General features: G+C 43.1%; 1 protein-coding gene across 2 annotated transcripts in view; it reads right to left on the bottom strand.

Annotated features, from left to right (window-relative positions):
• LOC308597684 (transducin-like enhancer protein 1) overlaps positions 1 to 12,843 on the bottom strand; it is a 77,782-nt gene extending 64,939 nt beyond the window's left edge. For both annotated transcript variants that reach the window (XM_081213666.1, XM_081213665.1), the window contains exons 1-4: positions 12,454 to 12,843; positions 11,394 to 11,494; positions 9,486 to 9,549; positions 8,597 to 8,641 (exon numbers count right to left, since the gene is read on the bottom strand). In XM_081213666.1, coding sequence (XP_081069792.1) covers positions 8,597 to 8,641; positions 9,486 to 9,549; positions 11,394 to 11,494; positions 12,454 to 12,477 — 234 coding nt within the window. In that variant the 5' untranslated portion in view covers positions 12,478 to 12,843. The remainder of the gene's footprint in view (positions 1 to 8,596; positions 8,642 to 9,485; positions 9,550 to 11,393; positions 11,495 to 12,453) is intronic.
• Between the last annotated feature and the right edge of the window lie 265 nt (positions 12,844 to 13,108).

Raw genomic sequence — 13,108 nt, forward strand, 5'->3', positions numbered from 1 at the left:
CACAGTATATCAATGTCAAACAACAGCATGTCAAACTAAGATTCAATTCAGGTAAGTGCCACTGCCAAATGTTCTTGTTCCCAGACGTGCTTTAAGATTATTTTTATTGCTTAAAATTTAATTTGTTCCAACTCACGTCGCCATGACAACATTGGCTAGCCCTGCAAATCATTTGGGTAATTGGATATCTTATCTCTCTATTGCTCTCAAATCGAATGATTCTGCTAGAATTGTAACAGCCAATCAAGTTTACAGGCCTCCTGAGTAATAGACTTAGAAAAGTAGCCACATTCATCTCCTATTTACAGCCATATTAACCATTACACACACAAAAGCCATAGAAGGTGGCCTTCAGCTACATTTCAAGTTATCAGTGCTGTCACCATTAATATTATCATCAACAGAAAGGGGTGGGAAAACTTACTCCAAACAGATTAAACTCAACCGATAAACAGGAATACATATCCATTTCAAATGAGCTTTGATCAGGTGCTGTCTAGATACATTTGCAACAGCAACACATCACTTCAAACTTCCCCAGCCTCCTTACATCCAATGTAATGACTGCATTCACATAACAGGATGGCAAAATAGCATTATCAGCCCCCACCCAGCATAGAAATTCAGATCACCACCGTTTTGACTAGCATGTGGCTTTGTGTTTGTCTGGATAGCATTAATGTGAGTGGATGCCAAACTCAAAAAGGGATACCCATTGTATTATGCTCCTCTTGTCCTTGTTCATTATTCTGATCCAGTTAAAACCAGAGCAATTTGAATCAGTGGATTTAATTTTCCTAACTGGCTTGTGGGTGGTACTGTTAATTGTTCACCTTTTCATTTATTTTCAAGCCATGAGCGTTCGACTCTTTGTGAGGGCTAAATTACACCAGATTAGTTTCCAAAAATAAGTTTCACTTCCATACAGGAAACTATGGGTAAAGTCACATGTATCAAATGCAGACATGCACATGCCTCTTTTGTCACCTCAACAGGCCAGCTGGGGATCCCCAACATTTGTGTGTGTTTTCTGTCTCTCCCTCTATACACATTTCTGAAGTTGTCACATGACTTACACAATACCTGTGCAGGCATATGAATCAAGTCTAAGTTCACTTATCTTCACACATGGTACCCCTTCTCCCTTTCTCCCAAGTAAGCTTCTAAGTGTAATTTACTATATATTCATGACTGGTACTGATGTACAATAGTACTATCCCCCCCATTTCATTCATTAATATACTACTTTTCACATAAGACTGCAAAGCAGTTTACAAAGAAAAACAAAATTAAATACAGCACATAAAAAACAACATCCATAAAGTTGGTTTCCACTCACTCAATACCCACATGAATTCTACATCTATTACTGCCATCAACCTACACCAGCCCCCACAAAACACTCTCAACAGTTACTGATCCCAAGAATTCCCTAGGTACATATACAAAAGACCACAGCACAACATTAGCAGCCTGGATGCATCGAGCTTGAAACCAAATTTAATCTGGGACTCCACCAACATCAATGAAAGTCTAACATGGTCACCCATTCACACTGGGGTTAGTGTTGAAGGCAGAGGAACTAAATTCTCACCCTAGTTGTCAAATAACAATTTGCAGCTCCTACAGAGAAGTGATAATCAGTCAGCCCCTTTTTAAAGGGTCACATGCTCCTACCCTAGCACAGCATCACACACCCCACACTCTGCCAAAACACAGTAATAAAGGGGACAGGTCCCTTGCCCTCAAGGACCCCAAAACCTTGGCTCAGCAATGTTTGTAACATTTGTTAAAGGTATTGGTGGGCCATTAAACTGTGCTCTGCCCTTCAGCCTATCCACTATGCTACAATATTATATAAAAAATTTAATTGAAGGTTTTATTCCTTTCTGACCCTGTTCACATCCCCAGTCATATTTGATTCATCTGACGGAAGAGAACTGATGGCCATTAACACCTTATGACATAATGTTAGCCGGGTGGCACAAGAAATAATAGTTTATCGGCTATAGCTCGAAAATACATTCTTCCATTGATAAGATAGTTTGCTTAAAATGGTAATCTAAGTGCCAATACATAGTGACTCGGTCAGTTATGACACTCTACTGAAAGTGTGAAGTGCTTGCACTTAACAATTCTGTAACTGGGGTAATATAAAGTATTATGAAGGCACTGTCTTATGTCTGATCTGCAAAGATCACTTCTTGTTGAAAGAACAAACATCTATGAAGTTACCCTAAGTCTGCTACCATATGCATATAGCTGCTCGCATGAAAACAGTGCTAAAATCAGTGAGGTTTACTTTTGAGTAAACATGTATTTGACTGGGCTGCAAGTTACAGGTGCATGGTGGCTAAGGGAAGCAATGTCAATACATGGATAACTCTGGGAGCCTATTCACAGAACCACTGTGGGTTATTATTTTCCTTATTTTCCTTTTTTTAAAAAAAGTGTGGAATTTTGCTCTTGTCAATGTGAAACTGAACTTGTCACCACAAACAGATTGGTGACAGTGCTCACTGAAGCTCATTCACACAACCAGCTTATTTCAGGCAATTTCAAAGAAAGCCAAATAAGCTAAAGAAGTCCTTGTAATAGCTGGGAGGGGTATATGTCTTACCCCCACATCTCCTAGGCTTAACTGAGTGCCATCTTGACCAGGCAGCAAACAAAGACCCCTTGTGCTTTGCTCTCTTTCTACTAAACTGAAAGCTACCTTTGTGTTTCCACTCACTAATCCATAGAAGCCTTTCACATGGCACAAAACAGAGGTTGCAGCATTTTGTTCCCTAAATCAATTTTCTTCTCAGCCATCCACTAGATGTTCCTGCACAGAGAAAGAACAGTCCTTCCCTTCTAATTCAAAAATCCATACTGCCATTGCCCTTGCAAACTGCTAAACAAGCAGTATTGGCAATTCACTTGTGTTCAGTAATATATTTACTGCAAATCCCAATGGCTTGCCTCCTAATGCAGTTTTCTATTGTGTCTGTTCTTGTCAATACACTGACTGGTCACCTTATTCCATAAGCTGCTTTGACCGACTGTTTACCCAAGATATCAAAAGGCTGAAAACGGAACAAAAAACAATCCAGTGTGGCTTGATTTTCTGTCCAATCATTTTTGAAAGCCTTACGACATAAGAGCTGCCACTTAGCCAGAGGTTTGTGTCACTGCTCCAGTAGCATGGCCCATGGCAGATCAGCCATGTCCTACTTTTCATCATTTCCAATCAGTCTTAATTGTTTAGATTGCCCCAATTAACCACAGTAAGACTGCAGGTAAGAACTCTTTACACACTGCCAGCCAAACCTATTGCTGAGGTTACAAAAGGCACATCCAACTGTCACACATTTCAAGAGAAGGTTGCTCCCAGATCCAACTCAAACATTTGGAAGGGGAATGCGGTGCTGTCCTCTCCTGTGGCTGCCCGCCCCCCTCAGAATTTATGCAGTGGGTTGCTTAATAGAAGAGATTCACTTTTCAAGATCTTCTGGCGTGTGAAAAGTCCTGTTAAGGACTGAGCAGCTGAAGAGTGGTGGCACTGGGAATTTTAGTTTGCAGAGAAATAACAGTTGAGGGGCAAGATTTTAACCCTTGCTCTTTTTTCAATATTCCTCCTTTTCCCGCCACTGGAGTTCCCAGATGTGCATTTCCCCCCTGAAACCTTGGCTCTGTGGCCAAATGCCTGTCTAAATCCCTGAGCCAAACTAGACTGGGATGCGCTCTTCAGCACACCAGTGTTAAAAAAATATGTTCAGCTTAATTCCACAAAGATAGAGAATAAATGCATTCAGCAGAAATTCAGAAAACATTCTATGACAGCAATTAAAATGCAGCAGCCAAAGGAAGGAGAAATTATCTTTAAATATGTTCTAATTATAGCCAGAGCCTGGATCCTCATGATTGATCCTCTTCCCTACAGAACAAATTTCCTGCATGTAGAAAACTAGATATATTTACTGATATCTAGTTTACTAGAAAGGTGAGCCTTCCTCCCTTATCTCAGCGAGAACTAGGTGAACACTACTACGCCTCTTAAGAAAGGCGTAGAGAACCAAGGAAGTCTCTTGAATGAAAGGTAGATCTAGCGAACTGAAAACTGTGCAGCCACACTGGGTGCAGATTTTCTGGGGTGCTGCAACTAAGATATCCAATGGAAGGCGAGAAGTGGGGGGCAGATTTTGGCATCGCAGAAAGTGCCACTGAAGTTTGAGAAATCAAGGTCCGCCACTGCTTAAATTGTCACTCTGTTTAACCCACTATTGTCAACATCAACTACCGATGATTTAATGAGCAATCAGGAAGAGATTTTTTGCAGGAAGAGTCTTGAATACAGAGAGTTTTATGAGTGCTTCCTTAAACGAAGGAGAAGAATAGTGCTGTTAGCAGTATGCACGGTTTTTGAAGTTGCAATTATTTGGAAGTGAGAAGGCAACAAGCCAGACAGAGAAGGGGGAGAAAACATAGAAGGGCAGAGTGACAAGCTTGCCTGAAGGCAGGTCAGAAAGATCATAGCAATCTACCCAAAGCAGACAAAGGCCCACCTGTCAGTTTTAGGATGGCTGGAACTCAAACACTGTAGTAGTTTATATAGTCTGTCAGTGGGTTCAGCAGTGATCAATCTTTCTTTGGCCGACTGCCACTGAACAAAGGCTAATCTTACACCTAAACAATTTGGGTTTTAACACACGAGAAGGTTTACCTTCTGGTTTACTCTGAAGGCCAACAGACATGATTGGCGAGAATGACACACAGAGAATGCTTCCTGTGTGGCTGATAATATTCAAGAAAACTCTGCGACTTGGCACCAGCTTTACCATAGTAACCACTGCTAACCCTGACTGCTATAATGAGCAACTCTTTTAAAAATGAATTATTGGCATGAAACTCGTACATTTTACAGCTTGCTTCCTAGAAGGATCTACATCAGGTTTCGATGGAGTACAAGCTTAGTATTTCCAAATGCAAGCTAGGGGAAAACCTAGTTGCTGAATATGAAAAAGTTAACCGCAAAACACTCAAAGTCAGCCAGGTGGTTAGTCCTAATATCCCACTTAGCCAAAACATGCCATCTTCCAGGGAAACACCCTTTTTGCTATCTTTGTACCAGCTAAAGATTCCGATTCATGGAAGAAGAGCTCAGGATCCAAGCCAATGTGGGGATGGAAGATGTTTCATGGTATTAAGTTGGTTGTATAGGCGCTGCTCTGGTTCGCCAGAAGTGGCTCAGTCATGCTGGCCACATGGCCCGGAAGCTGTACGCTGGCTCCCTCGGCCAATAAAGCGAGATGAGCACTGCAACCCCAGAGTCATCCATGACTGGACCTAATAGTCAGGGGTCCATTTACCATTATAGGCTAAAGTGAAGTCAGTTTAGCTCTACTAGGCAAAATATGCCTGAATGAAGTACAGTGGTACCTCGCAAGACGAATGCCTCGCAAGACAAAAAACTCGCTAGACGAAAGGTTTTTCCGTTTTCGATTTGCCTCGCAAGACGAATTTCCCTATGGGCTTGTTTTGCAAGACGAAAACGTCTCGCGGCTTTGTTTCCTTTGTCTAAAAACAAAGACATGTTTTGTTTATAAAGTTAATTTAGTTTCCCTTCAATTTTTGAACTGCTCTTTACAGTATGTGTGACTTTAAAGAGCAGTTAATAAACTGTTGTTGTACCAAATTTGGCTTTGTTTGGACTTTTTTTGACCATAGGAACGCATTAATTGATTTTCAATGCATTCCTATGGGATTTCGTGATTCGCAAGACGAAAAATTCGCTAGACGACAAAACTTGCAGAATGAATTAATTTCGTCTTGCGGGGCACCACTGTATCTTTTTAAGACCTCTTAAAAATAGATTGAAACTGCATTCCTATACACACTGACTGAGAAACAAGTCCCACTGAAATCAAGAGGAGGGGGTGGAATCTTTTCTGCTACTGTCTGCAGCTTCTGGTCCTGCAGAAATCTCTGCTAAAGAGGAGGGGAGAGAATTTACATATATTCCTCCTTCCTCCTGCTGCTCCTCATAAATTGTGTTCTAGGTGGCTGAGGAACGCTCTGGTACAGCACGGAAGGGGTTTAGGGAGAATCACAGAATATTGCTTCCCCTCTTCTTCCATTTACAGAGGCATACATTGGAACAAAACTATTCCTCAAGCAGAATGACAACATTGAAATCCATCCTGGGAGAACAGTGACAACACTGAAAAGCAACTACAAATGTATGCAATAAATAACTTTTCTCTTTGAATTGACAGTCTGGATAATGGCAGTGTTTTACTATATTCAGGCTTTGTTAACACAGGAAGGCATGGAGAAAAATATACCTGGACCATATGAAAACACACTAGATGCAGGCCCCATTAACATTAGAGCTTAGTGAAAAACTTTCCCCATCATTGCATTTTTCAGTATATATGTATAAAAAAATATGTTGTCAGAAGTGACAACTTTTGTGTCCCCTGATGATGCCTTGCTAAGCATTTGGTTATAAGCCATAAAGCAGGAATAATTTCAGCCTGTCAGGAGTCTAGCTAATGCCCAGTTTCCCCCTAGAGAGAATTCCTGTCAAACGTAATGAGAGCTCTGAAGGCCTTCTCTACAACATAATGAGCACTTAGGCCATGCTGGTGATCAGCCAGCAAAAAGCATCAATTTGAGCTTTCCTACACCCCAGGGGCTACACATCACCAGTTTTAATAAGAATTATGATTACTCTCCACCAAATGCCCAAGAACATACTGTCCATGTTTCAAGATCAGGGAGTTTCCTCCCCACTTTTCAAATTTTTAAGATGATGATTTGGACAGACTTGAGAAGTAGAACTTCTCATTTTTCAGAAGTGATTGCTTAGCTGGGGCATGGATTGGTTTCAGTCTGTGAAACTGAAACATGGGTTTCTTTATTGGTTTATCTACCACTGTATACAATGTAAAGAGTACGCAAACGTCTACAAAAGGCTTAAAACATTTTCTTGCCAATTTGCAAGCGATTTGTTGGCAATTTATACTGTAGCCTAAAATATAGTCTCTGCCACAGGTAATACCACCCTGCCTATAAGATGCATGCTAAAATAAAAGAAAACAAAGCTATTATAGTAAATACACACATTAAGGCGAAAGCAGAGGCCTCAGCTCCAGGGCTCTTTAATTTAGGGGGTTTAATCTTTAAAAAGTGAAGTCAGTTTTCAATCCATTGCTCCAAATTACACATTTTCTTCTGCTATACCAGAAGATAATTTAATGTCAGTCACCATGTTAAAGTACTACCAATTAAGCTTACAAAGCCTATGATTTGTAACAAGCTGTCTGCATTTAGACCTCTGTTAAATAAAAGGTGTCAGCAAATAGTAGCTTAGACATTTTTGTTTTTCCAAGAGAAACTTTAGTATCTGTATCAACACAAGACGAGTAGTTTCAAAAGAAATGCAGGCAACAAAATAAAGAGCGAGAATCCAGGAAAGGCGTGTTGTTGCTTTTTCCTAAAATTCAGCAATACATCCAAATACTGAAAGCTGCCAGAGTATTTATGTGAATGAATACTTTGAATGCAAACATGTATTACCAAATGCACTTTCTATAGCTAAAAAGCATCTACCTTTGACACAGTGATAACTTCGCATTACCAAATACAATGTTCTTACATCCAATGGATTTTACAGACCAAAAAAAAATCAAAGAGTTCAGAGTTACAAAAGCAGAATTCAACACTGAAACACACTTGCTTAATGGAAGCCTTTGAATATACTGAAGATGTGAAGCCTGAACTAATCAATTTCTTTGCTGTGCCCTAGCCGGTCAGCCATGCTCTTTAATTTAATGAAACAAGAGTTTTAGATGAAATAGCACATATACATCAAGAAAGAATCGTATTGTTGCACTTTGAAATGTGTCCAACTGTGCAACTTCATCTAATGATAATTTTTTTAAGAGGCCATCGATTTCTAAAAGACTTATTGTACCAGCATCTTGATGAAAAAGTGGATGTCAGCATATCTACAGAATACTTACACCCTGCCATTAATGCTTTCTTTGGCAGACAATAACTACTCAATTGAAGGTCCTTTGGGCTGAGCAATCATTTAGCTTTTCTTCTCTTATGAGGTTCTTAGTGCCTTGTTCCACTTCAGTACTCTTTTTATTCACCATTATAGTGGCCATAAGTGTGAATTTTATGGGAACTTGCAAACTCAGTCATAACCAAGAGCTTTCCAAGTCACTAATCTTTTCATGCTTTTAAATTGCTAGGATTTGAGCAACCATCAACATATGCGCTTGGACATAAGAGACTGGTTAGGCAGACCCAAGATTATAACGTGGAGTTTTCTCCTAGAAATTGGTTTCCTTGAAAGCACTTAACTTGAAATATTTTTGAATACTTTTTAGAACAGAGTAGCAATCATAACTCATTTGTATTTATGCCAACCCTCACATGGCCAACTGGTAGTTTATAGAAAAGCTATGCATTATACTTACACCATTCCCCTTCTCCCATCTTTGAGTTCATCTACATACACTATGGCTTTTTTAAAACTACAAACATTTTGCACCACAGCATTCTAGCAGTTTTGCAATTATGTGTCGTATCAATTTCTTACCTGTTTGTGCATTTCAATATTTAACCCATATGACATTTCATAGTACTAGAAAAAAGGGAGGGAAAAAATGTGTTAGAATCATGCAAAAGGCAGCAAGGCACTTACAAAGCTGATGGTGGAGGCTTGTTCAATCTACTACTCCAAAAGGCGATAGATAAAATTGTAAGCGAGCTGGCTTTGACTTAACATTAGGAGAAACTTCCAAACAGGAACCTTTAAGACAAAAAGAGCCACTTGGACCCATTTCCAAAGGAGAAAAAAACTGGGAGCCGCAAAACTCGTCATTATAAAAATAACTTTTTTCTCACTTTTTATTATTTCTTTGTTTGACCCCTCAGAATTACTCCTCCTCATAGAAATAAATGTTAAATTAACAAGTTACCTTTTTGTGTGTGTGTATTCTTCACTCCCCTTCACTCCCCAGTGTACATGCCCCCTTTCAATGCAGTGACCAGCGTACATGCCACTTACAATGTAGCGGGCGGGCGAATGGGAAGGTGACGTCGGGACAGTGCGTGACTAACGCACGCACCGCCCCCATGCGACGTCACAGCCAGTACAGCACCCGCCACAGTGGGGAGTGTCGGGGCGCACAATGCGCCTCCTCCCCTTGCTAGTATCCACCCCGGAGCCGCGGCAAAGGTGTAAAAGAGCCACATGCAGCTCCGGAGCCGCGGGTTGCAGACCCCTGGTCTAGATTATGGGCTCTCTCCTTGGCTGGGGCTGTTTAAAGAGAGGACACTGCCTGGAATAGTTCCATCCTGCACTGCAGATCCTTCACTGAGCATGGGGCTAGGGCTAGGCTGGGTGACCTCCTAGGGGCATTCCAATGCTATCATTTCTGTGTTTTATCAAAACAAATAAGGAGACAAGATTGTATTGTATTTACCATCACGTAGTGCCTTTGCATTTCTGTCTTTTCACTTGCCAGCTTCTCACATTCCAACTTAAGGCTAGGAAGAGAATAATATATATTTGAAATAAAAACAAACCAACCACGACACAGGTATTTTTAAGTATGTCAATTCAAGTATTTGCCATTGCTTGCGTTCTGAAAAGAAAGTTGTTTGGAGAGCTGTCATAATATATCACAGTGTAAATACAGAGAAACGGTAGCATACTGCTTTAATATGGAAGATCAAGCTCAAATATGCAGAGTACATAATATCAACTCAGAACAAATTAAACACACATTTACTCAGATGATGTATAGAAGCCATGGTTCCAATAGGGATCTATGATTGTTAGAGGCTGCAGTGAAGTACAATTCCTGATTTCTTGCCAGTGTTAATATTCAGAAAGATAGTACATCTATCCCAAAGATAAAGCACTAGAGTTCAGAATAATTATAGCAGTTTACATCTTTACATGTTCTTTCTAAGCAATCGCTTTAAAACAGAAAAACTACCTGAAATTATATACTATTTATACTACACTACTTCAATATTAGTACATTTCCACTTAGTATTGCACTATAAAGTTACCTGTTTAAAAAACTAAGCAAGAAATGAATCAGTATGAATTTGCATAATCGAATAGCACCTAAATGATAGCTAGGTACCGGCCCTTCAGCTGAAAGTAAAGCCACAATAGGATTCTGTGCACATTTACTGTGGAGAGATTGGGCTACCCAGCTGCAATCATATTTGTAAACAAGTCCCAGCGAACACCACTGAATTTCCTCTGAAGTAAGGTTCAGGCTGTCATCCATAAAACTCTAACATGCAATGAACCCCAAATGGAAATTTACTTCTCCCATGTTTGGGATTACAATGAAAGTGTGTTAATTCAAAGTGTAAGTCTATAGGCCATCAAGATAAATCGTTTAGAAACTCAAACTGTTTTGCTGCTTCTCTCTCTCAAAGGGTAATTGCAGTGGTGTGCTAGAATACCTGATCAGCTCCTACTATCTTAAAACTTTGCTGTCTCAGAATACTACTTATCTGAATTGGCTTGATCTTTTGAGTTAGAAGAGTTAAAACTGCGTACACATGAACCTCAAGCTAAATAACATGATCTCAGTATGTGTGTGTTTGTTTTGTTACAGACTAAGATAGTATGCTAACAAACCAGGTCTAGGACATGTTTGCTTGGAAAAGCCCTACTGATTTCATTAGGACTTGCATACAGTAGACTTACCTCACTTTTATACCATATCACTTTCAATACCATATCTGCTGTTTTGGCTTTGCGTATTTACTAAGAAGTGAGTCTCACTGCACTTAGTGGGAGTTACTTCTAAGTAAACTTGCACATGATGAAATTATTAGCGGCCTGGGTAAGTGTTCAAACACCATTTTGTCAAGGCAGGAAAAATTGAACCCTTTACTAGCAGCGCTGACAAGTTCCTAGTATCCAAATGCCTCTGTTTCCTAAACAACAGAAGTTTAAATCAATGTTTCAACCATTTAGTAGTGGAATGTAGGAATATGACGACAAGAATACACTGGCTGACCAAATGTCAACTCAGTCTCTTTCAAAACTTTCCAGAGCAAATATTGACAGTTCCTGTGTAGTTCTGAAAGCACATTCTGGGGGAGGGTGGGTTACGTTCACCTGAACTGAAGAGCCTATGCAAAAAAAAATGGGGGGGGGGTTCTGACCATTGTTTTTAAGTGAGTGACAGCCTTAAACTGACTCCACACGCCACCACCTGGGCACAACTACAAAGTACATTTTGAACAAGCAAAACACACCCCACTGAACAAGCACGCTGTGGAGCAGCTTGAAATCCCCAAAACAGACGTGGCCTACAGAGCACAGGGAGGCAGGAATGAAGGGCCCAGGCCGCACCCACCTGTGATACTGAGCTTGAAGGAACTGGAACTCCTCTTTGATTCGGTCTAGAGATTCTGGGATGGTGAACTTAAAAGGCTGTCCTGCAGCCTGGTGTGGCGTCTGGAGGAAGAGCAAGAAAGCAAAGAGTTAGGAGGAATCTGTGTAGATAAGAGGCAAAGTCATCTCTACAGCTGAAGTCCAACTACAGAGCACAACCCAAGAAGACAGTGGCCAGGGGCGCATGACACTTAAAAAAGTGGGGGGGGGGGACTTCAAGCAGCACTGGGGAAACTGGGCCTTGCAGATGTTGTTGGACTCCAAGCCCCACCATCAGCCTAGGGATGAGGCAAGCAGGCGTCCAGCAACCTCTGGAGGGCCACAGGTTAGTTACCTGGCACAGAAATGTCCTTTTGGAGACTCACAAGTATTTCTCCATGGCCACCTGCCTGGTGCTTCTTCCCTACCTTTTAAAAACCTGCTGGTCAAGGGTGCCGACTTGAATACTATATTGGGGGTCCATGACACACCATTTGAATGGCAATGTCCAACAACTTGGGGGCTCAAATGTTTTACTGGGGGACTGCAGACCCATCTGCTCCTTCTTTTCAAAACAGTTTTGCAAAACGCTCTGGGAGATCCTCAGAGGCAAGATGCTGTCTCCGGGAACCATCACCTCAGGAGACGCTTGGGGGGCGTCTAGGTTTCACCGGCAAGGCTTTTCTTTGGAGTGGTGGGGGGGGGGGGGAGAAGCGCCGGCTGCCCGTCTCTCTTATCTAGCCCCGCAGTTGGGCTGGAAAGCGGAGATCGGCCAGAGCAGCAGCCCCCCCCCCACTCCCCGCCATTGTCGGCTGGTAGACAAACAAGTCCCAGAATAAACAAAGGAGTCGGCGCTGCTCGGCGGGCCGAGGGAGCGAGCGAGCCAGGCGCGGGCCCGCCAAGTTCCTCCGGCGGGACGGGCAGAGTTCGCAGGCGGCCGAGAGGGGCCCGGCCCTGGGAAGCGACCTTGCACGCACTTTGCCCGGACGGGGGGCGACCCGGGGGGGGGGGACACGCAATCGGGGAGAGGGGGGGCCACTTACGGGATGCCGGCTCTGCGGAAACATGACTCGGGCTGCTGCTGCTTGGCTCCTTCGCAGCTGAATGGCCGAAGTTTAAATCCCGAGGGAAGAAGCGCACCAAAGGCGGCCGGAGGGAGAGGAGCGGGACCGGGAGGCCCTACTCGGCTTCGCGGCTCAACGGCACCATCCTCCCGCCGCCGCCGCCTCGCTCCAGCCGCTTCCTTTGTTGTGAGCTTGGGGGGGGGGGAAGAGAAATGTCACCGGGGAAGGGGAGCCCTGGCCGGGCAAGGGGGTCGCTTCTCGTCGCGGTCGCCCGTGCTCCTCCTCCGACGGGGCTCCTTCCTCGCCCCCCAGCCAAGAAATCTCCTCTTCCAACTTGCGCGGTGCACTTGCAAGACCCCAAACTCCCCGGCGGCCGCTCCTGCGATCTCTCTGCAACTCGACAATCCAAGGGAGTCAAGTCCGACGGAAGGGGAGTCCCGCTACAAAAGGCCACGCGGCTGCCGGGAGGGAGACTCGAGGCCGCGGCGCGCACGGGACACGGGGAAGGAAAGGGGGTTGCGGTGCTGGATGGGGTGCGCCAAGCAAAGCGGCGGATCCAGCCGCGCCCGGAGAGGGGCAAAGGGAAAAGCGCCCCCCGCCCGCCCCCACCAGCCCCGCTTCAGCCGCGCTTCCT

Source organism: Podarcis bocagei, assembly GCF_964188305.1.
Source record: "Podarcis bocagei genome assembly, chromosome: 11".
Taxonomy (NCBI): Eukaryota; Metazoa; Chordata; class Lepidosauria; order Squamata; family Lacertidae; genus Podarcis; species Podarcis bocagei.